General features: G+C 40.4%; 1 protein-coding gene across 2 annotated transcripts in view; it reads right to left on the minus strand.

Annotated features, from left to right (window-relative positions):
• Window positions 1-25,065, minus strand: part of LOC121871032 (oxysterol-binding protein-related protein 1-like) — a 175,781-nt gene that overhangs the window by 12,658 nt on the left and 138,058 nt on the right. For both annotated transcript variants that reach the window (XM_042373093.1, XM_042373094.1), the window contains exons 15-19: window positions 14,496-14,706; window positions 12,297-12,406; window positions 3,375-3,533; window positions 1,666-1,778; window positions 357-441 (exon numbers count right to left, since the gene is read on the minus strand). In XM_042373093.1, the coding sequence (XP_042229027.1) occupies window positions 357-441; window positions 1,666-1,778; window positions 3,375-3,533; window positions 12,297-12,406; window positions 14,496-14,706 (678 nt within the window). The remainder of the gene's footprint in view (window positions 1-356; window positions 442-1,665; window positions 1,779-3,374; window positions 3,534-12,296; window positions 12,407-14,495; window positions 14,707-25,065) is intronic.

The raw sequence follows: 25,065 nt of genomic DNA on the forward strand, positions 1-25,065 counted from the left end.
ACTTACTGATTAGGGATAATAATAATAATAATAATAATAATAATAATAATAATAATAATAATAATAATAATAATAAACTTATGGAAATGAGAAGAGTTAAACACAGGGCTAAAAGATAATACTGGTTAATTATAAACATTAAAATCACATATATTCACTAAAGCTTAATGTAAAAGAGTTATAAGCTTTTTTTTCATATTCGCCACTTATCGCCACTTATCAGCTTACTAGCCGTTTGGGCGGTTTATCCAGTAAATCTTTCACCCTGTCTTCCAGCTAATTGACTGTAAGGTTCTCAGCCTGACAGACCTCACTAAGCCTGCTCAAGTTGAGACACTAAGAAACTCCAAACTTACCTTCTGTCTATGATGAAGCCTTCAATACGATGGAGGTCCTTGGAGAACCACCCGGCTGTCTTAAAGGTGACGACACTTTTGTGACCTGTTTAAGAGGAGTAGTAGTGAAGGGAAGACAAGGGAAGAGGGAGAGGAGGAATTTAAGGGCGATGGTAGAGAATGGAGAGAGAGAGAATAAGGATTGGAAGAGGGAGGAGGATGAGGAAGAGGGGAATACGAGGGTTCAGTAATAGGGGACCAGGGATGAGAGGATAAAAGAGGGTTTACACAAAGATAAAGAAGTTTGCATTCGACAAAAATGCGATATTTGCGTTGAGTTTTAGAAATGGGGATGTATTTAGCAGTCAGAACGGGTTTGGACGACGATAGAGTGGTCGAAAGACATGGGTAACGATGATGTGGGTAATGAAGACGTTTGCGGCGATGAAGTAGAGATAGGAGCCGTGGGCAGGGGTGTCATCATCGTTGGTAACGTCAGCAGGACAGCAGCAGGGGAGAGAGACAGAGAAAGCATCAAGCATGATGTAAAGATGAACTCAGTAAGTGGTGATCACCAATACCTATGACCAACAAACCATAAATAAAAGCCTCAACATAATTAAAAAAATACGACAAAAACACTTAACCCAATCACTACGGGGACGCCAATTTTAATAATCTATTTGGTTAACACCAGACGATTTTTTCAGTACTGAGGGGACACCGTACAGAAAGGGTTACAGATAAAAGATATGTATGGAAAGTTAAATTCAAAACCAACTCCTAGTGGTACCCATAACCTTTGTGTGTGTGTGTGTAATAATTTTCAGACTTCCCTGTGGGCGCCGTTTGACGCTCGACAATTATCCAGGCATAATCACTTAATGTTCATACTCAGCTCTGCATGTCTGGAGTAACAGGTGCAATGGCTGTGGTGATCCTTTCCTGTAAGTGAAGCTCTAAATCATGAATTTTGACGGAATAAACAATGACCTCGACGAATCCTTAAAAAGGAAGCCTAATGAGATTAGATCCAAATTTCTATAGGGATCAGATAATTGGACCATCTCTTCCACCCCAGTGACCTTAACATTTGTCAATCGAGACCTTTTGAACTATTATGCTATACTTTTGGCATAATTAGTGGATGGCTGTAATGTACAAGTATGGCCCTGGCACAGCTGGAGTGTATCAGTAACACAGCCAGCTTGTTTGTACCTTTGAATGGTTGGGTGTACCTTTACTGTAGTTAGTCTATCTTAAATGTACATGGTGAAAGCGCACCTTTGACTTGGATGAAGCAGTCACTTATTACGTGGGGGAGTCGTACCTGTGGCATGGTTAGTGATCTCCATTGAGCCGTACTGCTCGATCCACAGCTTGCCTACGATGATGTTGTGGACGCAGCAGTTGACGTTACTCCACGTGTAGGCTTCACCGTGGCTGCCAAGGACATGCGGGGTTAGTCACATCCATTATTCGCATGCACCAGTAGGCAGAGAAAGGCGAAGGAAGAACAGGAGGGTGACGCAGAAGAGAAATGGGGGAGGAGGGAGGGAGAAATGTAGATGGAGATATGGAGAAGAAAAAGAAGGGGAGATACATATATTGACGTAAACATAGGAAGAAGAGTACAGGTAGAGGTAGTGGAAGAGGGGCAGCATAGTTAATAATCCTCAGTTGCTCGCCCAGAAGTGGCCAAGTACGATGTATCACCACCTGAGTGTGCATCTGTACCACCAATCATCTGTACCGTCAACCATCTGTACCACCAACCATCTGTACCACCAACCATCTGTACCACCAACCATCTGTACCACCAACCATCTGTACCACCAACCATCTGTACCACCAACCATCTGTACCACCAACCATCTGTACCACCAACCATCTGTACCACCAACCATCCGTACCACCAACCATCTGTACCACCAACCATCTGTACCACCAACCATCTGTACCACCAACCATCTGTACCACCAACCATCTGTACCACCAACCATCTGTACCACCAACCATCTGTACCACCAACCATCTGTACCACCAACCATCCGTACCACCAACCATCCGTACCACCAACCATCTGTACCACCAACCATCTGTACCACCAACCATCCGTACCACCAACCATCCGTACCACCAACCATCTGTACCACCAACCATCTGTACCACCAACCATCTGTACCACCAACCATCTGTACCACCAACCATCCGTACCACCAACCATCTGTATCACCAACCATCTGTACCACCAACCATCCGTACCACCAACCATCTGTACCACCAACCATCTGTACCACCAACCATCCGTTCACCAACCATCCGTACCACCAACCAACCATCCGTACCACCAACCATCTGTACCACCAACCATCTGTACCACCAACCATCCGTACCACCAACCATCCGTACCACCAACCATCTGTACCACCAACCATCTGTACCACCAACCATCTGTACCTAATTAACCATCCGCCGTACCAGCACTAACCATCTGTACCACCAACCATCCGTACCACCTTAACCATTCCACCAACCATCTGTACCACCAACCATCTGTACCACCAACCATCCGTACCACCAACCATCCGTACCACCAACCATCTGTACCACCAACCATCTGTACCACCAACCATCTGTACCACCAACCCTCTTATTAGACGTTTACCAACACTGTAAAGCTTTAATCTCACCATTCACCAACAAACACCCTTCACCAACAACCAACAGAACATCAGCAAAATACACAAACGGGAAACCGCCATTTACCTATTAACACTGTAAACCTGAGTAATGTAGCAAGTGGGTGGCTGGGAGGGCGTCTCTACCCCTCCTCCCACTCCTACCAACACTGTAAACCACCAGCCTCATTCTAATATCCCTAACCATAACAGAACAACTCCTTGAATCCTCAGTTTTCAATGTCAAATCTTCGCCTCTTCGTTAAAAACCTGTATGACGTCACAGTGTTACACTCACTCCTTCACGTTCATTACACGCTCTCTCTTCCCCTTTTCCCAATTCACCGGAAGGACTCACTTGGGCAGCTCCACCGTGAGTATGCCTTTGGGCTGTATCTCAACGCTCTTGCCCCAGAACTTAAGCTTGGGATGGATAGAACCGTGGAAGTTCCAGTGCTCGGAGTCGGCGTAGAATGCGGAGACGGGCGGGTGGTGGGAGACCTGCTCGCACACTATCCTGTTGGGGAAAAGATACAATAAGGCCACGTAGCAGGAGAAACGACAAAGGCCAGAGAGAGAATGGAAGACAAGGAAATAAACAGAGAGGAAGAGTATGGAGAGCAGAAAGAGTGAGTTAAAAGAGGGGTTAGTTGATAGTAACACCAACAGGACTGACATACAAAATGATCAGATCCAACCTTTTATTAACCTAGTAACTTTTATATCAACAGGAAACTTCTTTTCCATTGGTTCAAGGTACTGTACGTTCGCACCAAGTTCATCGGTGCAAGGTAACTCACATTGGTCGATGTGTAAATAACAGCTGGTGTGTAGGGCGAGGGGGAGGGAGTGGTCAAGACAAAAGAAAAGGAGACAGGGCCGAATGTGGTAGGGATTTAGGAGGGTATATGTAGGAGCAAAGAATTTATGTATTAATAAAAATAGTCAGGCTTCTGGCAAGACGAGTTACAAGAAGATATATAAACATTACTTAGGAAGCAGTAGTTTTCTGCCTTCATTTGTCTTCCCCATTATATCTTGCCAACCATAATACTTATTCTAGGTAATATATAAGGGATTGTCTTGGTATTGTACGAGGCCAAATGTCACTTTAAAGATTTACTTATCTAAACCGTGCCAAGAATAGCAGGATATAGCATGTAGATTCTCCACAGAGCTTGTTGAGAGCCTATCTCCACAATTTTGTATGTGCAGCTGCGGACAAAATTCTCTGTACACTTGGCAATATCTGGCATCTACTTCTGGGTCATATATTTGATTGTTCTATATCTTATAACGCTGCTTTTCATCACATATTATGTTGAAACCACAAAATTAAAAAAAATAATAATACAGTACAAAGAAATATCTGCGATAATACGTTAAAGTCCCAACCCCCTCACCTATTGATCCACAAGAACTTACATGTCAGATACTGCCTAGTGTCCAGGGAATTTTGTTTGCAACTATACAAGATCAAGGAGAAATGCGATATTTATATATATTAAACTGTAACTTTTATTAGTTTTATCAATAGTCATATGGTAACAAAGGAACACAAGGCCAGAGAGACAACTTTACTCCTGACGTTTCGTCATGAAGGATTTTATCAAAGGAATAGCCCTGTGTTTCCTTTGCCACCCTACTACCATTTGTCCTAATGAATACTATAGCATTATTACTCCAACAATGTTAGAGAGGTGAAGACTCCCTCAACTCCCTTCCAACGGTGTGAGTGGTGTTGGCTCTGTCTACCCAGAGGGAACGAAACAGGCTCCTCTAGCACCACCCAAGTAGTAGATGTCGGCGGAGGCTCCCTTATATCACCTTCCCAGTCACTGGATGGAATTAACCACTACTACTCCAGGTAGAATAGTGTGCAGGCTACCTCAGCTGGGTGAAACCTTCTCTAGCTTCTCGTAGCATTATGGGTGGGGTGGAGGCTACCCTGGCGCGACGTCATCTGGGGCAGGAGCAGCCACACAACTTTAAGTTTTCCAGAGTGGGCGAGGTTTGGTTCTGCTGGTAATCCTTTGTGTTATGTACACCAGCCTCCCCTACCACAGAGTACACTTACACATTTTCACACATGCGTTTAATATACAGTACACAAAATAGTCTTTAAACACTTCTTTTTTTTTAAACACATACAGCAGTACAGTACATCCCCGTGTATATACCAACACGTGAAACTGTATTTTCCCAAGGCTAGTACTTACGATTATGCCCCCCCCCCCATGCCAGCACATGAATTACGGACCTGTATAGCAGACAGGTAATAACCCAATTTGCAAAACGCTAAAAAATTTATTATGTAAGTGAAAGGAAAAATTCTTAAATTGTGTTAAATGATCACGTGGGTAAAATATTTAAATTTTGTGACAAACAATGAGTGTCCCACGATAAGTGTGTGAGAAGCCGAGATAGACAGTAAGATAATTATGACACAATTATGAATCTTATGGACGCCATTATAGACGTTTTGGTTTTGAAAATCCTGTCACTGGATGCTAGAATCTTTCTCTACTAGCTATTATATATTGACAGATCAGTGAATCATCAACCCGCTAGTAAACGAACAACTAAGGGGCTGTACCTGTTGATACGTGGAGACATATAGTTGCGCTTGCTGGCACGTGAAGATGTATATCTGTACCTACTGGTACAGATACGTGGGAACTATAATTGTAATTGGTGGTGCATGGAGACATGTAACTGTACCTATCAGTACACTGGGCGTACAGCTGTACTTGCTAGTAAGTGAGAACCAATTGCATTTGCTGGTACGAAAACCTGTACAATACGCACAACTGTTTGTGTTGGTACAGTTGCAGACAGAACTTCCTGAACACTTGGCAGACTTTCCTGGCACTATCAAACAATGCCCATCTAGCGAGTTATATATGTTCCCAAGGTGCTACTCAAATGGCAAGACTAGAATGTATGAAACCATCGAGTTCTATTGAGTTAGAACTAGAATTATCTTAAGTAATTACTTCATTAAGCTGAGAAGAAATCGTTACCCACTTTTGGAGCGCCATGTCGGTTTTTCCCAGTATTAGTTCAGTGTTTAATAAAACTGCTTTAGATTTTCGGGTTATGTCAGTGGTACCTTGAAGGTTATGCATATACAACGACGTTTGGAGTTTGTCAGCTCACCTGACATCTTCATAGTTATCTTGAGTGGTGAATTCAGGTGGATTGTAAGAGTATAACTGAGCCTGTTGTACCGAATAGAAGCTTGTCTATACTGTACACTATTGGAATGAGGGGGATCATGAGGCCACAAAAAATCTGTGTAATCTTGAACCTCGGGACGCACCCCAATTCTCGAAAATATTTTGCTGATATCAACACCAGATAACTGATTTAGGGGGAACGCTACAATACACATAACTTTAGCTGTAAGCCGTCATTAGGGATAGTGGAGACAGGATATGGCTTTGCACTACAATTAAACGCAATCCAAAAATTTTCAGTAAAATCCTGATTTAACTCTTCCTTAATGTTATTGTACGTATCTTTATACTCTTCTTGTTTAATTAGAATTTTAAAAGTTGTCTTCAGTTTGCCCTTTGCCAAGTTCATGGTAGCCGGACCCAGTTCAGACCATGGTCACATGGATTACATTCATGGTAGATACTGTCCTCTTTTAACGGCTACACATCTGCATTATACCATGTTAATGGTCACATAATTCCTACATTTCTTCTGGTGGTGGAGTATCGCTGACCTCTTAGTTTGATTGACAACAACCCTTTACAGCTATCTTAGTACACACCTATCGAACCCTCCTGTCTTTTGATCGGTAAATCTCTGAGGTAAATTCCCAATATTAGGTGGCCAGTATACGTGTGACGTAGGCACGGTTGTTGTTCATACATCCCCTTCAATATTTACATCAGGAAAATTTATGTCTCATTTTTAAGTGAGACCCATCTTACTTTAATTAACCCTCTAGTGATTTAGTGTGCAATTTTTTTTTCTTCTAAAACTTACGATGATGAAAAAATGGTTGTACAAGTTCTCTTAAGCGGTCGTAGTTTTCTAACCAGGTATTTTAAGATAAACTAACCGTAGGTGTTGATGAATCAGTATATGTGGGAGGGAGGGGGGACCACAGTGAAACCTGGCTCTGCACTATTCCTAACTGTCTTACAATTCACAAAGTCATCTTGAAAGTTAGAGTATACGCGAAATGAAGCTGTTATTGAGAGAGTAATTCGTAAAGATCATAATGTGATAAAGACTATGACTGATGGAAGTGTAACAAGAATACAACTGGCATAAACGTATGACATCAAGCTTTTAAGTGTGACGCAAGTACTGCACCAAAATTCTGATAATGATAAAAGTGTTTCTATACAGTATAATTGTGATGAAAGTGTACTTATAGAGTATAATGATGATAGAAGTGTTCCCATAGAGTACAATTACGTTTCAAGTGTTACCATAAAAGTCAAATGAAGTACAATAGTGACGTAACTACTATGAGAGATTCCAAGAGTTACGGTGATACTTCACATAAAACAAGAAACACAGACAGACGCAGTAACAAGAAAACAGCAGAAACTCACCATGAGGCACGAACTAGAGCCAACTATTATGTACTGTGAATGAGGAGGATGAGCAAGAGAGAGAAGGACATACTGATAACAAACATAATGAAAGATAATGACATGAAGACTTAAAAGAAACAAGGAGACAAATATTCATTACAGCTCAAAACTTAACTAAGACAACATCCTCTAAATCAAAATAATACCTTTGTCGCATCAAGAATAAGTACAATAAACTAGATGAGAATAAGATACAGCCTATTGATGAGTATACTGACACGACCCAAGGAGAAGGCAGGAGGCCAACTAATAACAAAGTATTAAGAAAGCATATTGTATGAGGATGGAAGACTCCGGCTAATATAGCAAAGACACCTTAGACTCAAGATAATAACACAGCGCTATATTAGTTCGATATAATATAGTGATAACAATACTTATAGCTGAAACCTACACCACTGGTTGGTTGATATATGCAGTATATGTTTACTATGGTTGGGTGGGAGCTCAGTAAGTACCTAAGCAGAGAATGGGTTTGGCGATCGAGTGATACAGTGGTTCTCCTCATATCCTAATGGTCACTGATTCGCTAGTCCTCCCAGCTGTGAATGGGCAACTAACTTTACCCTTGGAAAAATAATAACTATTGTTGTAGGGTTGGCCACACTGCCTCCTTGTGTACCGAAAGCTTAGTATTCAGTGTCCACACTGCCTCTGGCGGACCGTCAGGCCTTTGGGACAATTTCAGGTAAAGAATTAGAAGAGGTAAAGAATATAGGTAAGAAGGTAGTAGGGAGTTATGTAAGTAAACAGGATAATAACAAACGTGACCAAATAAAATATTATGAAGTATAAGAAAAATAACTTCATTACTTTGAAATAAAAAAAACATTAAATCCCCGCCAAGGTGCTGCAGGTGAGAGAGGTGGCCGCAACACTACCGCCCCATATTCAACTTCCATTTACTATTTTATCCATTTAAAAAATAAGAAAATATACACATTTGTTACTTTAAATATGAATGACTGAAAAAGCAACATCTTTTATGGAATTACTTTTGGAAACTTCTGACTGACTGACCATCATACGTAACCTTACTTTACTTTACCTAAACTAATCTAGGTATAAGTTGTGATGATAAATGACGTCTTAAACCAACCAGAGGTAAATTTTACTATATTGATACTCATTTCCGTGAAGAACGATAAAGGGGTGTGTATGGTGGGGAGGGGGGGAGGAGTCGAGTCTTGAAGGAAGAAGGTAAAAGAAAATTGAAAGAGGGAAAACGAATGAATATAAACAAGAAAAGATTACAGGATAGAAAGAAGAAATAGTGAAATGAAACGAAAGTAACACAAAAGAGAAAAATAAGAACCCGAATGGAATAAAATAAGAAAAATAGATGGGAAGTGATAGACAGAATTAATTAAAGAAAGAAAAGAGAGAGAGAAAGCAAAGGAAAGCTAGAAAAAAATAATAAAAGAAATTGTTGGCAGCGGGAGTCGAGAAACCAATTTAGGAGAGACTCAAAAATTTTCTTCCGCTTTAAAAAATAAGACGTGTCCTTGGTATGGCGGATGATGGCTCCAGATTGCCAGAGTAGATCTATCAAGCAAAGTTTGTCGACGCTGGTGTGGGTTCCTTGACGTGGGTTTGTTGGTGTGGGTTTATTGGTGTAGATGTTGGGATGGGTTTGTTGGTGTGGGTTTATTGGTGTAGATGTTGGGATGGGTTTGTTGGTGTGGGTTTGTTGGTGTGGGTTTATTGGTGTAGATGTTGGGATGGGTTTGTTGGTGTGGGTTTGTTGGTGTGGGTTTGTTGGTGTGGGTTTGTTAGTGTGGGTTTGTTGGTGTGGGTTTGTTGGTGTGGGTGTTGGGATGGGTTTGTTGGCGTGGGTTTGTTAGTGTGGGTTTGTTGGCGTGAGTTTGTTGGCGTGAGTTTGTTGGCGTGAGTTAGTTTGTGGGGGTTAGTTGGTGTGGGTTTGTTGGTGTGTGTGTGTTGGCGTGAGTTTGTTGGCGTGAGTTTGTTGGCGTGGGTTAGTTTGTGTGGGTTAGATGGTGTGGGTTAGTTGGTGTGGGTTTGTTGGCGTGTGCTTGATGGGGTCTGTTTGTTGCTGTGGATTTGTTGGCTAGTTTGGGTCTGGTCAAGTGGGTTCGATGGGACAGATCTGAGAAGTGGGTCTGATGGGCGTGTGTCTGGTGGATTGAGTTTATCAAGGTGGGTCTGGCAGGTTGGGTCTGATTTGACAGAGTGGGTGTGGTGTTTTGGGTCTGATCTGGCAAGTGGATCTGACAGGGTGAGGCTGGTGGAATAGGTATAAAGAGATGAGTGTTTATCGAGGCGGCTAATTGATATGATTTCCCCGATGTGAATTTACGTGGTTGGGTATGGCAGGCTGGGTTTACTTCATAGACTGAACCTGATTACGCTTCCAGATGTTCACTTGGCTGAATTTACCAGAGTCGAGTTTCCCCACGTGGGCTATTCCAAAGTGAGATAAGTTATTTACGTTGGTGCAGTGTCTTCTAAGTGGCTGTGGCTGCCCAATACATCCTGATTGGGTTTATATTAGTCGAATTTATTTGTCAGGGAAGGAACTGGATTGCTCACTAATTTTCTTATTCGATTTCAGTACAGTATAAAGAAAATAAACAAGTCCATTTTCAGAGTGTGAGGTTTGTTGGAATACAGAAAAAAGAGGAGAAAATTGGCAAAAGTGACGAGATAACTTCACTTACCTCCAACACACGAACTTCAATATATGTGTACCTAAAGAAGACCGAAGCACCACGTGGGAAGATCCTCCAGCCAACACCTACGGGATATTGTCGCAAAATTCTCCTGCATCTCGGATGGAGAGGAGATTTAACAAGCGTAAGAAGCTAAAAGCTACTAAAGTCTACGGCAGCGAGGATCTGTACCCAGGTATCGTTGACGCCAACTGACAGCAGTTGGATAAGTATCATGTAACCAGAAGATAAGAGAAACTAGTCTTTTTCAATTATAGAACCCTGGCCTCCGAGGAGTTTTGAGCAAGTGGCAATGAGAGAGGTAGCAGAGCCTCACCGTCCACCAGCTGGCCTCTCACTTACCCAGGACATGTCCCATAGCCCACCTGTGACCAAACGCTACATCAACTTCCATCTGCAACAGTGATGAGTCGTTTGCCATGGATAACAAATTTGAAAACCAGCCAATTCAAACGTATGTTGACCATGTTATCAAAGAAAAGTAAAAGACCAACAGTTTGTATAGGCTGTATTACACACTGTCCGCCTTTTTCCCCGTATAAGTGACCCCGACTTGTTTTTAACGCTTGTTATCATAATCAATTACGTTACTCTGAAAAATATGCAGTGACTTCACAAGATTTTTTCAGTCGTACGTGCTTCAACCCTGTTATCTATGATAATTGTATAGACCTCTCAGACGATAATCCCGATAACTTCTTGCAAAACTTTCCGTAAAACCTAAATTGTAAGTATCATTTCCTCGGCACTTCTGACCACCTGCCTATACACATGAGGTACACTGCTGGCAGTGACCCTTCGCATTTATGAGTTTTCACTGATCAGCGACTGACTCCTATTGACAAAATTTTTAAGTTCTCTGTTTCTCTAAAACTAAATTTAGCCCTGATATTGAACACTTACAACATAATATACAGTACAGTTATATCCCAGACTTTATCATAAACTACAACATTTCTTCTCGTCATGGTGTTGCACTTTATACCAACGCTGAGCAAAACGGCTTAATTAGATGAGATTCAAATGGCCGATAAATGTTCCAGGAAACGGTTTTCACAGAACTACTTAGTCAGAAATCATTATAAAAGAGATGGCAATGGAAGGCCTCACACCGAGGTAAGAAGCTTATATCGCTACAGTCAGAGACAAACACTGCTATAATGCAAGTTATCTTAATCCTAACCTTTTGAAATCAAAATGAGTTGACTCAGTGTTTACTTTTAACATAAATAACAAAACTACTGGGGTAACTGCCACTTCTGTCACTCGTAAAATATACACGCATTGAATAATATAGGAGACACTCAGACCAGTTACCTGCATTTGCTAGATTAATAATGTTGACAAAGCTGCCATGACTTACTGGCAACTGTGACGATGATGTGTTAGTCCATGATAATCTCACATTTCACCAAACCCTAATGCGACTTGTTTTTTTTGCTGTTGTTCCATCATCTTTAATACCTGTTGCTATGAATGCTTTCCTTTCAGAGTTGAATCATAAAGAATATATCTAATGATGGAATAACTCTTGACAGTTTAAACAGCTAAAGCAAGAAATTACAAAACATATAATCCAAACATAAGGTAGATTACTATTAGGTTAGATTACGATAGTACGATTTTTCTCTCCTAAAGAGTTTCTGGTCAAGAATACGGATTGGCGAACTGCATCGTCTTACTGTACAAAGATATATATCCGGATGTGTCTGACTTATGTAGATAACATTCGCAGGTCACGAGGATTATTGCTATATTAAACGTTGGAGATATACCTAAATGGGTGAGTGTTAATGAGCATCACAGTGAACAAAACTACACACGTCTTATGATTCATTCAAGTGTACATGGACTATGTTGCCCACTTACGTAATGCTGTATTAAAAATGTTAATAAGATAAATTAATATATAACAAGGACTAAAACGTTGAACATGAAAACGAGAAGAAAGGAAAACGGGATAAAGATTACCTGTAATTGTCTCGCTGCAGCTCGTAAGTCTCGCCCAAGAGGGGGTTGAAGGGCTTCCCCACACGCTCCCAGTTGGACGCCAGGCCGCTCACAGCAAAGGCCGTCACGTACTGTACAGGTAATACACGCTAGTTAGTCATGTTAGTGGTGGTTGTAGGGGGTTAATGTTCGTCCAAGGTAGCGGAAGTAGATGGGAGTTATCGGTGGTGGTAACTCGAGGAAGATGAAATGTTGGTGATGAGAAATGGTCGTGGTTGGCAAAGTCAATGGTTTAAAAAATCAAGATTGGTGGCAGTATTGGGAAAACCTAAAAATATATTATTGGTATTACTCAGAACCACTGAAGCAGAATATTACGAGAGGGAGGGATGGAATGCTGAGAGTCTAGAGTTTGTTTACTGATGGGGGAGGACCCGTGGGCTGTTGGGCCAAGGAAACATTGTAAGGGATAATACACGACTTGTAGTTTTGAAATAAATGTATATTTTTAAATTTCACATCTGTATTCTGGCAGCATCTACAACTTACAGTTGCCGCCTACAACCACTTTTCTGTACCAGCCACGTCAATAATAAAGCCATAAATTTACAACCACGCCGAACTTCATCTTCAGCTGTAGTATCTGTATCAAACGGTGTTATGTGAAGCGCTGTCTAAAAGACCCGATTGATGGTGGTTGCTGGCCTCGAGGGCGGGACTGAGGAATATCGAAAAGTTCTCCTAAACATCTCAAACAGTTACCCTGTCTGGCATTCTATAAGAGGTCGGGGTGTTAAGATGCATTAGCGTAACAACTTTACTGAGAGCTCTTGGACGTTTCCTTCGGCACCCAACGCAAAGAAACCTTACGATATCCCAACACGTAAGGCGTAATGTAACATTATACCACACGAGAAATGGAGCCAAATATTAATTGTAAGTAAAGTAAATCCGTCTGTGAGACACTCGTCGACTCGTAAGATTTTAATAGATTTTGCTAATGGAGAAGCTTGGACAAGCCAGCCTTTGGCGTCTTTAACATCACTCGTAATTTTCAAACTGTTCTGCCAGCCCATGATATGGTCTGCCAGGCCAGGACGTGGTCTGCCACCCCTTGACGTAATCTGCTAGCCTATGACGTGGTCTCCGTGAACTTCATGTCTCCAAATGTGTTACCATTTTCAAAATATTTAGTCAATGAAGGAACATGGCTTGTGACGCGTACAGTTTTCTCTTGATATATCCTTGTAAGGTCACGCACAGAGGGATCATTTGTGGCAGAATTGGAGGAAACTCCATCCTAATGAGGATGGGTCAAAAGTCGGATTCTTACTATCAGAGGAGTTATTTCCCAGGCACCTTTTCTGTGGCCTTGTCCTATAAGGTATATTTTCCCTGAAGTCCTTCTTTTTAAGCTTGTCTAGAGAAACTAACAAGACTGATCTAAAGAGGATGGACCTTCCTAAACGGCGGAATGACATACTTTGTGAAACTGGGTCCCTGAGGCCTGACGGCCAGTTAGGATTAGGCGGATACAGACCACAGTAGATTAAGCCAATTTTCCTTTTTCAGTAAATAAGGAAGCAGTTTGCCTGGCACTGCATTCGACCGCCTTCAGCTCCCCAAATACAGAGTTAATTAGCCCGAGGGACACTGAGGTCAAGGACGAGTGTTGTATCATCTCGGCCACCGTTTTCTTCCATAAAATGCAAAATACCAAAATGTCTACTGGAATTAACGGGGCAAATAAGCGGTCCTCTTCCAAAAGAACTGAAAAATTAATTACCTTCAATGTTCTCTAAATAACTTGGAGAAAATCCACAGAAATAGTCTTGTTAGTTCTCTAGACAAGCTTAAAAAGAAGGACTTCAGGGAAAATATATCTAACAGGAGAAGGCCACAGAAAAGGTGCCTGGAAAATAACTGCATTTCATTAATGTCCACTCTCTACATTAACAAATTATTTCGATCCCTCTTCGACAACTGAATACAAGCAAGTTCTCGAGGACACAATCCTGCGAGCATGGACGGCAACGTAACTGGACCTTTAGGTAGCGCTGATCTATGACAGAACTAAAACAGTAATTGAGAGCACGGATTCGGAATGACTAGAGAAACAGTGCAATTACAGACTTTTATTATTATTATTAACCCTCGCAATACAAATTAAAGAGGATTTTTTTTAGGTAACATATCCGCATGAATACATAAAGGGCTTACCTGCATCCTAACAATGGGGTCCTGCGCCTGGTCAGCCTTCTCCAAGAGCCAAGCATACTCCATGTACTCGGCCATGCGTTGCAGGAAGGAGAGCGGCTCGTTGAACACCACTGGCATGGTGATCTTGGACAGCTCTTTGCCGATGCACTGCTTCAGTACAGACCAAAGCGAGAAGTCGTTGCTTTGGAACTGCTCCGCGGGAAGGCTCGTCCTGTGTGGGCAGACACACCACACTATTAGTGATAAATTATCAGTGTTTGAACAACTTTGACTTTGAGAACATTTTTGATGAGCAAGATACAACGTATATTTCCCACCACAGAGCGCTATGTTAAACTATGCACGATCAACACGGCCAGTCATCACACTTTAAGGACTACACATGAAGTCATAATGTCGTATTGCAAAAACCTAAATAAACAATAGGAATGAAAACACAACGTTACAGGACGAGCACTATTTCACTCGACCCATTGCTAAAGTGAAATTAATATAAGTTATTAGTTTGATTTCTTTTTTCAGGTTTACGTGTTAGTTGTGGAGCGATTGTATGTATTTGTTAATGTTATTTTGTCTTAAATGTGAATTTACTTACTTAATTTTTTATGAACTTCGTAAAGTGAATCAGCTTTACCAAAGTGTTTATATAACCCGGTTCTCTACTGGCTCGGATGGCTCCCTTGTATTTTCCTGGGATATTGACATGAAAGAATGAAGATATTTACAAAGTATAAATTAAATATGAATTAGTAAATTAAATAAATAAGGAGGAAATAGTCACGAAATTGATAGTGTCAGGGTGACGAGATTATGAGAGGATCCATCTACCACGTGCAGCCTAATTGTTGAGGTACTTAACTATTACAGTAAGTTATCAAAACGGTATCACGTACGTGCTGAGGGAGCCAGGTTGAATATGATGGTTGGTGGTCGTGACTGTCTGCTAGATATAAATCAAGATTGCCTTAGTTATTAAGTTACTGTACCAGCTATCAGAGGTCACAATGTACTCCCACAATTATTGCTGACCATGGTATGCCTTAAAACACTGTGTCTGCTGTTTAAATATAAGGGGACGACCGGCGGCTCCTCATTAGTTTGCATTATTAAGGGGTTGTTAAATATGGCCTTCACTGGTGGCTATTGTGTTGCTGCTGAAACAACTGATCATCCCCTATAGTTGGAAGTTCCTCTCCGAGTTTATTGTCCTCCAAGTCGACTGTCTCTGTCTTTGACGACTAAGGCAACTGTTTTCTCAGGTAAAACTTACATTATTAACTCTCAAACACAGGATACAATGCAGTTATATCCTTCTGTAACGCTGATACAACGGGTTATTCTAGGACAAGAGTTGAAGCGCAGTGAGACAGGAAACCCAACACCTTTTCTCACGAGAAGAGAATGAGGGCACAGAAGAAAAAACTATGAATTAATTATTTTTTTGGTTCGTTTACTCGATTTGATATGAAATATGAAATTGATAAATCATTATGCAAGTTAATATTAGATCATGTATCATGGTCCCGAGTTCAAATCCTGGGCAGGGTAAAACTATGGCCAAGTTTATTAACGCCATTTGCCTCTATCTACCAAGCAGTAATTGGGTACCTGGATGTTAATTGATTTTTGGATCGTGTTCCTGGGTAATGGTTAGCCAGTGCAGTTGGCGAGTTGTCTGGTCTTCTCGAACTATTCCTTGACACTGGGTCATGCAACTCGTTAACTCAGGGCGCGACAGCTTCTACACCTTAAACAAATTCACGCCTAGGTGGCCCTTGGGTCGGTCTTCCTCGTACAGAGGGGCAACACTTTTATTAACTACATAAAGAGGGTGGGGAGGGGGTAGTACTCAACATGGACAGTGAGGGGTAGTACTGTACTCAACAAGGAAAGAGGGGAAGGGTTACCCGGTAAGTACTCAATAAAGGGCAATGGGAAACAATTATCCTCACATAATCTCTAGTTAAACAAAACCACCAATACTTACCGAAACGTCTCCATCATTACGGAGTTGCCAGAGCCTTATAACAACATACCAACACAGGAGTTTTAACCGCTAACACACTTCACATGGCAGGCTACGTCCCCTCCACTGTGTGTACCACCCACCTATACTACCATTAGGGGTTCTGTTCGTCTCATCTCTGAAGATGATTTAAAAATACCAACGAATTTGAAATAGACATAAACAATAAGTAGTACATTTACATATATGAAATACGTTAAATACATTAAAATATGATTGTCGGGGAACAATACTCGTAGGCACAGACACACCCACACACCCGGCTGAGAGAGAGAAACCATACTAACTGGGCTGACTGACCAAGAAAAGTGAGAGTGCACAGTGAAGTAGTAGAGATGCAGCGGTTTATTCTTAGGATGACCATCGCATGTTAACAAACCCGAATCCTTGTATAATTCTTACAGCTGAAAGGATGAGGCAGCTATTAATATCACTATAGTTATTATTATAAAACATCTTGCTTCGTCTTCATCCGCCAGAATTATCCAGTTAAACTAAAGCGAATTTTATTAACTCTGATATTAGCTTACTGCAAATGTACAGTAATGTTAAATGTAGTAGGTGTCACTCTTGTACTCACAATTGGTGATATTGGACATGAAAACTGTTTAATTTGATAGTTTACTAATTTTCATTTGGGTTTAATTTTCCAAAAAACAAATATTAGAATTTATGTATGAAACACTAAACAGCTCAAGTGAGAAAAATAAGCCTATATCATAAACCTTAATGTGTGTTTGATTATACAGAGTTTCATTACATAGTTTCTGTGACCATCACGTCTGTTCATCCTGGGAAGACCCATACGGACAGTTCTTACGGCTTCCCAGGCCCAGCTCGTATGACTCGACCAGATAACGTAAGGTTCAGTTCATGTAACTCAGCCAGCCAGGTACAGCAGATGCCAGGTTAAGGAGAAGTTTGGTTGTGGTTCTCCTACTGGGAGTAATGTGGTCTTGACAACGTCGAGGATAACATACATAAGTAACGCGAGGAAGGACATAACGCCGGTCCCAAAGGACGTTAGAGGCAGTTCAAATACAGGAACAGCATACTGAGTAGCATGCCCCCAGTACACACGGAGGCAGAGAGCAGTGCCGGCAGCGTGGCCGGCACTGCTCTCTGTCGCATTCAATAGGTTTCCATTGCGGCTTCTTAGCTCAAAAAGTACACGAGCTATTGCCCAAACAAGAAATTAAGCAGAATTATAACACACACAAACAAACGAAGCAGTCACCCCTCTTTTGAAATTCATATCCTCGGGTCACGAGCTTCGCGCGGCACCTGCAAATGGAAGGAGGGGGGAGCAATGGACATATTCCAACAGTCAAAGTGTCTTCCAAATATCTGAGGGATGGTGACCACGATCCTCCACTACAAACGTTTTCGGGCTGACTTTACCAATCTTTCCTGGTTTTGCATCTCTCTGGGAACACAGCTTTTCATTTCATTCATCCATCTCAGCCTCCGCTTTCCCTGGTCCATCTACTCTCAAATTTGCCCGTTAGTTTTCTACCATTGACCTTTCATCCTTAATTATAAGGTTTAGACATAAAAAAATTTTATTCTATAAATTTCAAATATTTTCCTTGTTGCTCTTGTTAATCTTAAGTTCTTGATATTTCTTCTATCGGGGAAACTTTAAACTCAGTCCTTGTCTACGGTCTATCCTACAGTCTGCTCCGGGGTAAGTGTTAGTCTGGATTACCGAGTTTCTAATTTTTTTTAGTTATAATCTATTCATGCGTTCCTCTATAACCTCATTGATTCATTGTGAAAATCATACCATATGCACTTAGTCGAGTGATACACCGAAAAAAATATTCTCCAACTCAAAAATAAACGTAATAAAGAAGACAGGATAAGGGAAGATATAGTTAAAATGAGAGAGAGAGAGAGAGAGAGAGAGAGAGAGAGAGAGAGAGAGAGAGAGAGAGAGAGAGAGACGTTTTTCCACTCTTCGTAAAATTGTAAAACTAAATGTGTGTCGAGTACCAAGACAACTAATCGCTTCTCTGACACCAAAAATATTCTCTTTCTACGTAACTAAACATCAAACTGTACAGTTTCTACCTACTGGACAAGACTGGTAGTTAATCGGTAATAGACTGTATTATATAAAATTGTAAACGATATGAGCACTTACTCCTTGTCGATATTATTTTTTTTTCATTATTTGTATACAGTATAAAGAAAAAGTAGTTCGATAAAACTTCCTATGTGTTTATGGAATCTTTGTTTTGCTGAAGTTTAAACTGCTAAAATGACACTTTAGACACTCCCTGAGTACTTTCACCTAATATTAAATTGTACAAATAATTGAGGTACATTTCTGAAGAAAAAACCTCATGGGACTGTCTGAAGGAATAATTCAATATTTATGAGTCAGCACATCACCCGCCTCCATGTCAGTAATAATCTTATTGGAGGTAAACACCTTCATCAAATGGCTGAGTTACTGCTTGTAAACATACACACTAGATGACAGTTGTGGCCTTATTGACTGTAAACAAGAGGCCTCCGAAAGCCTCTATCCTTTAGCCGGGGTGTGATCATGACAGGAATACGATACAACTGAGAGCAGACGCTCGACTAACAGACCCTGTTACCACTAACTCAACATGGTCATTCAACTCACAATGCTTAACCAAAATCAGACTAGTGTGTTAAATCAGAGCAAATCCTTATGGTATTCAACTGAAAAGATTACGAGTCCAAGTTAACTTTTAGAGATTCTCATACATTGTAAGTGTACATAACTTCTTTGTAATACTAATCTACGGAAAATTATTGTGTGATTTATTTCAACCGCCAATAACCAAAACACCAGCCACGGTGGCTTTAACCAATATGTTGGCGTTACCCTATCATTTATGCCTTGCTTCCTAAAACACGTATACATGAAATACCAAGGTGAAATAAATGTAACTTGTCGTCTCCTCCTAGTGAGTTTATCTATCTATAAATCATTTCTGCTGTTAACCATCTACTCCACCATTACAAAAATACTTAAAATGGCAGGAAAAAGTTGAGTCGTTTTTATTACTATCATCCAAACATTTGTGGAAAAAATGGCAACATAGAACAATTCTTTCTGGTGTTAGCTGTTTCTTCCATTGTTACCAATGTTATTTGCGTTTTTTCGTGGGGTGATTGGGAAATATTTTAGTGAAGGAGAACAAGGTAATGGTATACAGTTTTAGCAGTTGGTTGTGTTATGGGATGAGTCAGCTCGACATCACAACCACTACACCCTCACTGTACAGTACATCCTCATAATACCCTCATACGTAACACATTAACCCATGTTGATAATAACTTGCCTCTTGATTTTATATTCCATCACCAACGATGACACTTATAACACTTCACTGTGGCACTTGTTATCATGACAACAGACACAACGTAACTGACGTCCGACCGTCGAGGTTTATGACACTGATTCATAAAATATATCAAAGCAGGTGTCGGAGCATCATGGGACTAAATGAACCTATCTCATTTCTGTGAGATGACTTCGATTGTATCTCTGTTTGAAATTACGAAATACCTGATTCGTTGATATAGAACCCATGTAAGTACGCTTTATTTGTCAACATAAATTATTATATACACATAAGAAGCCTTTACTCTTCTTTATGAATGAACCTGATCATGAATCTCTGAAACAACACTTCCAACTCTGTCCTCATCAGTGTCTCAAAGTGTCAGTCACCTGTGAAGAAACTTTGAGAATTTTGTTCTTATTTTTGTTTAACTCAGTTTATTAACTGAATAAAACAAAACAAAACTCATGAGACAAAACACAACTATATTAAATGGTCAAATATCGTTAACAAGTGACAAAAAAAATGTATTCTTCAAATCAACGCTTTAGAAGACCTCCACCAGGCAGTACTACCAACGTAATAAACAAGCTATGTAATATTATCCTTATACTCTCGTGATTCACTTCAATGTGTTATACAGACTGTAGGTGGTAATACTGGAGCTAACACCAGAATGGTTATTTGATTTCATTCATTTTGTCCTCAGATGTTCTTTTCATGATAGTAAGTATTTAACGATACAACTTTTTATTTTAATCGTAAGTATGTTTTATTAATAGTTTTTCTCTATCTACAATCATAAATCACCTGTACTGTGCAGGGTATGAAGGATGACGGATATTATGAGGTAAAACACATGTACGCAAATAAATTAATTAATTACCGTAAATATTCTGCCGAAAAATCTGCCGTGTTAGTGCGTGTTGTTGTCTGCTATTTATTTGTTTACAACCAAGCCACTCGGTACGGAGCTACTCTCACATCCACTAAAAACGCAAAATTACAGTACGCTTCAACAAGGGTTTTTTTTTTTCGGAGATTAGCCCACCCGGGCGAAAATGTAATAATAATAATAATAATAATAAAAATAATAATAATAATAATAATAATAATAATAATAATAATAATAATAATAATAATAATAATAATGATAATAATAATTCATAGTAAATAAAATTATAATATAAAATACAAAATTGAACATAAAATAAAATAAAACAAAAATTATAATAATAATAATAACAAAGAACCATAAAGAAATATAAAAATGAAAAAAAAAATCAAAAGTGAGAAACATTATTTGTATGTTATGTTGTCAATAGTAAGAGAAACAACTGAGACCCTGCAATTGTGTGTAAATGAGGCAAGAAGTCAGATGAGCATTGAGCAACCTGGGACTTTGTCACAATTTTCGTGATGCAATATGGCAGCAGGGTCTACCATTAGACAATACATTATGCTTCCAATATCTTCCCAGGCGGTAGTACCTCCCTGTTTGATAGCTGCCTACTACCTACTAGTACAGTATATATATATATATATATATATATATATATATATATATATATATATATATATATATATATATATATATATATATATATATATATATATACATATACTAATATACCTTAATTTTACTATCCATATCTTTACTATTGTAATTATTATCACAGTTTACTTTACCTATCTTCCTTCTACCCATAAAGGAGGATAATAAATAACTATCATGTACAGCTGCTGACGACCACTGACAGACACTGCCCACTAGGGAGTGACAGTTTTGCAAAAGTTTTCAAAATCTAATTGCTTGGGTTGGATTATTTGTCTATCGGCCACGCTAATTCCGAATATGTTTGAGTTTTTTACATCATTGCATTAGAAGGTTTGTGGATACTTTTGGGTTTGGCATGAAAAACGCGAAAAAACTGTAAATAATAAAGGGACTGGCAATGTGGCACAACCTGTTAAAATCAAGTTATTGAATTGGATTATTCGACTACTGTGTACACTGGTTCATAATATGCTATTGTTTTACAACTCAATGCGCTACAAATTATGCCGATATTTTTGCTGCAAGTCACCACATACGTATATTTCGAAAACCAGGGCCCAATATTACCAACGGCGTGGATAGATTCTGTGGAATGAATTCAGGACATTCCCGCTCATGGAACATTACCAAACTCCGTATATGTGCCAATGGCAGGCCAATGGCAATATTTACAGAGTTTGTTGAGGCTCCCTGGACGGGAATGCCCTGAATTTATTCCACGGAATCTATTCACGCCGTTGGTAATATTCGTCCCAGGACTGATCAACGAATTCAGCCCAAGTAGCTTGACTTGGACAGTTAAGGACAAAATCTCAGTCCGTACTTTTGAATAAAATATTGTTCAATAGGTGGTGATATTGAAGTGCTGAAAGTTGTTTTTTCTGTGTTGTTTTGCAGTTAGTTCAAAGGGCCGCCACCAAGATGGGTCGTCCTAAGATTAGCAACACTCAGCTGCGCCAGGGTAACGATAAGGTGTTCGGGGTTCGGATGCCTCTGCCATCTAACAAGTTGCCTCTGAACAAGGAAGTTGGAAGTGCCCTGGCTTATGAAGCAGAAAACGAGAGGTTAAGGAGAAGAACAAATGCTTTTGATTATATGGATGCCACCAACAAGGTGACTGAGAAGGTACTGGATGTGTATAGGAAGGCCACTGTCCCCACTATCTCTGAAATCAGGGTGAAAATGAGAGTCCACGACCTGTGGAGGATGAGGAGGGAGACGATGATGATGAAGGGAAATGGACAGAAACAGAAAAGGAAGAAAACGAAGAATGGGAAGCTGAAGATGAGGTTCGAGGATATAGCTGAGAAGTTGTTTGATGTGGAAGACGACAGCAAAGTGCACGAACGAGAGAAAAGCTTCCTGGCAGCCCAGAGGAAACCGGGAAGGGAGGGCTACATTGATGGCGTTGACAAAATTGTGACTGCCAAGCTGAAAGAAGAGAGGGAGAAGGAAGCGAAGAGGGCAAAGAAAAGGGCTGAGGAAGAGAGGAAAACTGAGATGAGGTCAAAGAGTAAGGAGGAGATGGAGAGGATGTCGTGTAAAGTGTCGGCAGTGGATGACAGTGCTCAGGAAGAAGATAGTGATTATAAGGATGTCAATGACAATGAGTTCAAGGCTATGGTCGACAGGAGAGCAAGATCAGAGAAAAGGAAAAGGGAGAAAGAAGCCGAGGACAGGATCGGAGAAACTGCTGACAGGTTCAAGGTATCCAATGATGCAGTGGCTCACATCGCAAACACCATCAGAGCTGCAGACAACATCATAACTGAAGGGGACAAGTCTAAAGTGACTAACTGGAAGAAAGTGGAGAGAGTCAGGAAGAGGTCACGAGAACAGAAAAAAGAAAAGTTCAGGGGATTCAAGGTCAGAGGTCTCATGGTAGATGAGAGGATCAATGAGAACAAGATAGTGACTGGTGTAGGTGAGAAGAACGGACTGAGATTTTGTCCTTAACTGTCCAAGTCAAGCTACTTGGGCTGAATTCGTTGATCAGTCCTGGGACGAATATTACCAACGGCGTGAATAGATTCCGTGGAATAAATTCAGGGCATTCCCGTCCAGGGAGCCTCAACAAACTCTGTAAATATTGCCATTGGCCTGCCATTGGCACATATACGGAGTTTGGTAATGTTCCATGAGCGGGAATGTCCTGAATTCATTCCACGGAATCTATCCACGCCGTTGGTAATATTGGGCCCTGGTTTTCGAAATATACGTATGTGGTGACTTGCAGCAAAAATATCGGCATAATTTGTAGCGCATTGAGTTGTAAAACAATAGCATATTATGAACCAGTGTACACAGTAGTCGAATAATCCAATTCAATAACTTGATTTTAACAGGTTGTGCCACATTGCCAGTCCCTTTATTATTTACAGTTTTTTCGCGTTTTTCATGCCAAACCCAAAAGTATCCACAAACCTTCTAATGCAATGATGTAAAAAACTCAAACATATTCGGAATTAGCGTGGCCGATAGACAAATAATCCAACCCAAGCAATTAGATTTTGAAAACTTTTGCAAAACTGTCACTCCCTACTGCCCACCTACCTTAAGTGTATCATGCTAAAATGTAGGACCATTATCCGTGTTTGTCTTACTGTATTCTGGCAAGAAACAGGTGACGCCATCGTATCTTACCTGAAAAGATGAAAATCATACGTCAATAAATGCAGATATTTTTTAGATAGATAATAAAAATATAAGAATATTTAGGAGACAAAAAAAATACACAAGCGAATGAAAATCAATGACACAGGCAAACAATGGAGGCATAAACAAACTTGCTAAACACTTTAGGCTACAAAAGGCTAACACTTACAAAATACACAATGAACACGTGAGGCGGCACGATGAACAAACATTCCTCAAGTAAATGAAAAAGGGTCCCCTAGGTGTAAAGGCCCAGTAGGAGCAGTGCGGATACAGCACACTGTAAATGATCTCTCTTTTTTTTTGTAGACAAAGAGGTAGTTTGGGCAGAACTCCACTCGACTGCCTTCAATACCCAATCCGTAAAGCTACGCGGACTAAGGGTGTCCTGGTAGCGAACCAACCACCCTTAAAACAATGTACCCCTTCTCAAGTGAAAGATATACAAAACACGGTTACTTAACACAAGCTCTCAACAGACCCACACATATTAACCCTCTCGCTACTAGGTCGAACTGGGAAGTTTCTAACCTTTCCCCTCCTGGTGACGAAACTTTCGTCATCCTATGAGCTATATGTTTTGGTTATTTTCATATGTTCGTCCCGAAACGTTTATCAATTTATTGGTCACAGAGCCTCACTGGGAGGTCGAGGTAGACCTGTATTCGTCCGCCCTCCACCCAGCAGGAGTCAGTACCGTCAGGCAGTTACAAGATTTCGCTCTAGGGACATCCGACGCTCCCTCGCACGCTCATTTCAGCCTTTGTTTTTAATGTTCTGAGCTGTTTGTGGGTGTATGTACACTATTGCTCAACTCTGATAGTGCGCTCTGTACTTTATTGGCCACTGCAATGGTCGGAAGGCTCTCCCTCCCATGAAAAGGACACCGCATGAGTATGTGGAGTCACATACAGCTCTAATTACCATGGATTCAAGTGACGAAGATGACCTGCATTTCCCAGATCATACTTCGTCTTCTGACAAATTATATATGGGACGCATCGA

Source organism: Homarus americanus, unplaced genomic scaffold, assembly GCF_018991925.1.
Source record: "Homarus americanus isolate GMGI-L3 unplaced genomic scaffold, GMGI_Hamer_2.0 scaffold52512, whole genome shotgun sequence".
NCBI classification, from domain to species: domain Eukaryota; kingdom Metazoa; phylum Arthropoda; class Malacostraca; order Decapoda; family Nephropidae; genus Homarus; species Homarus americanus.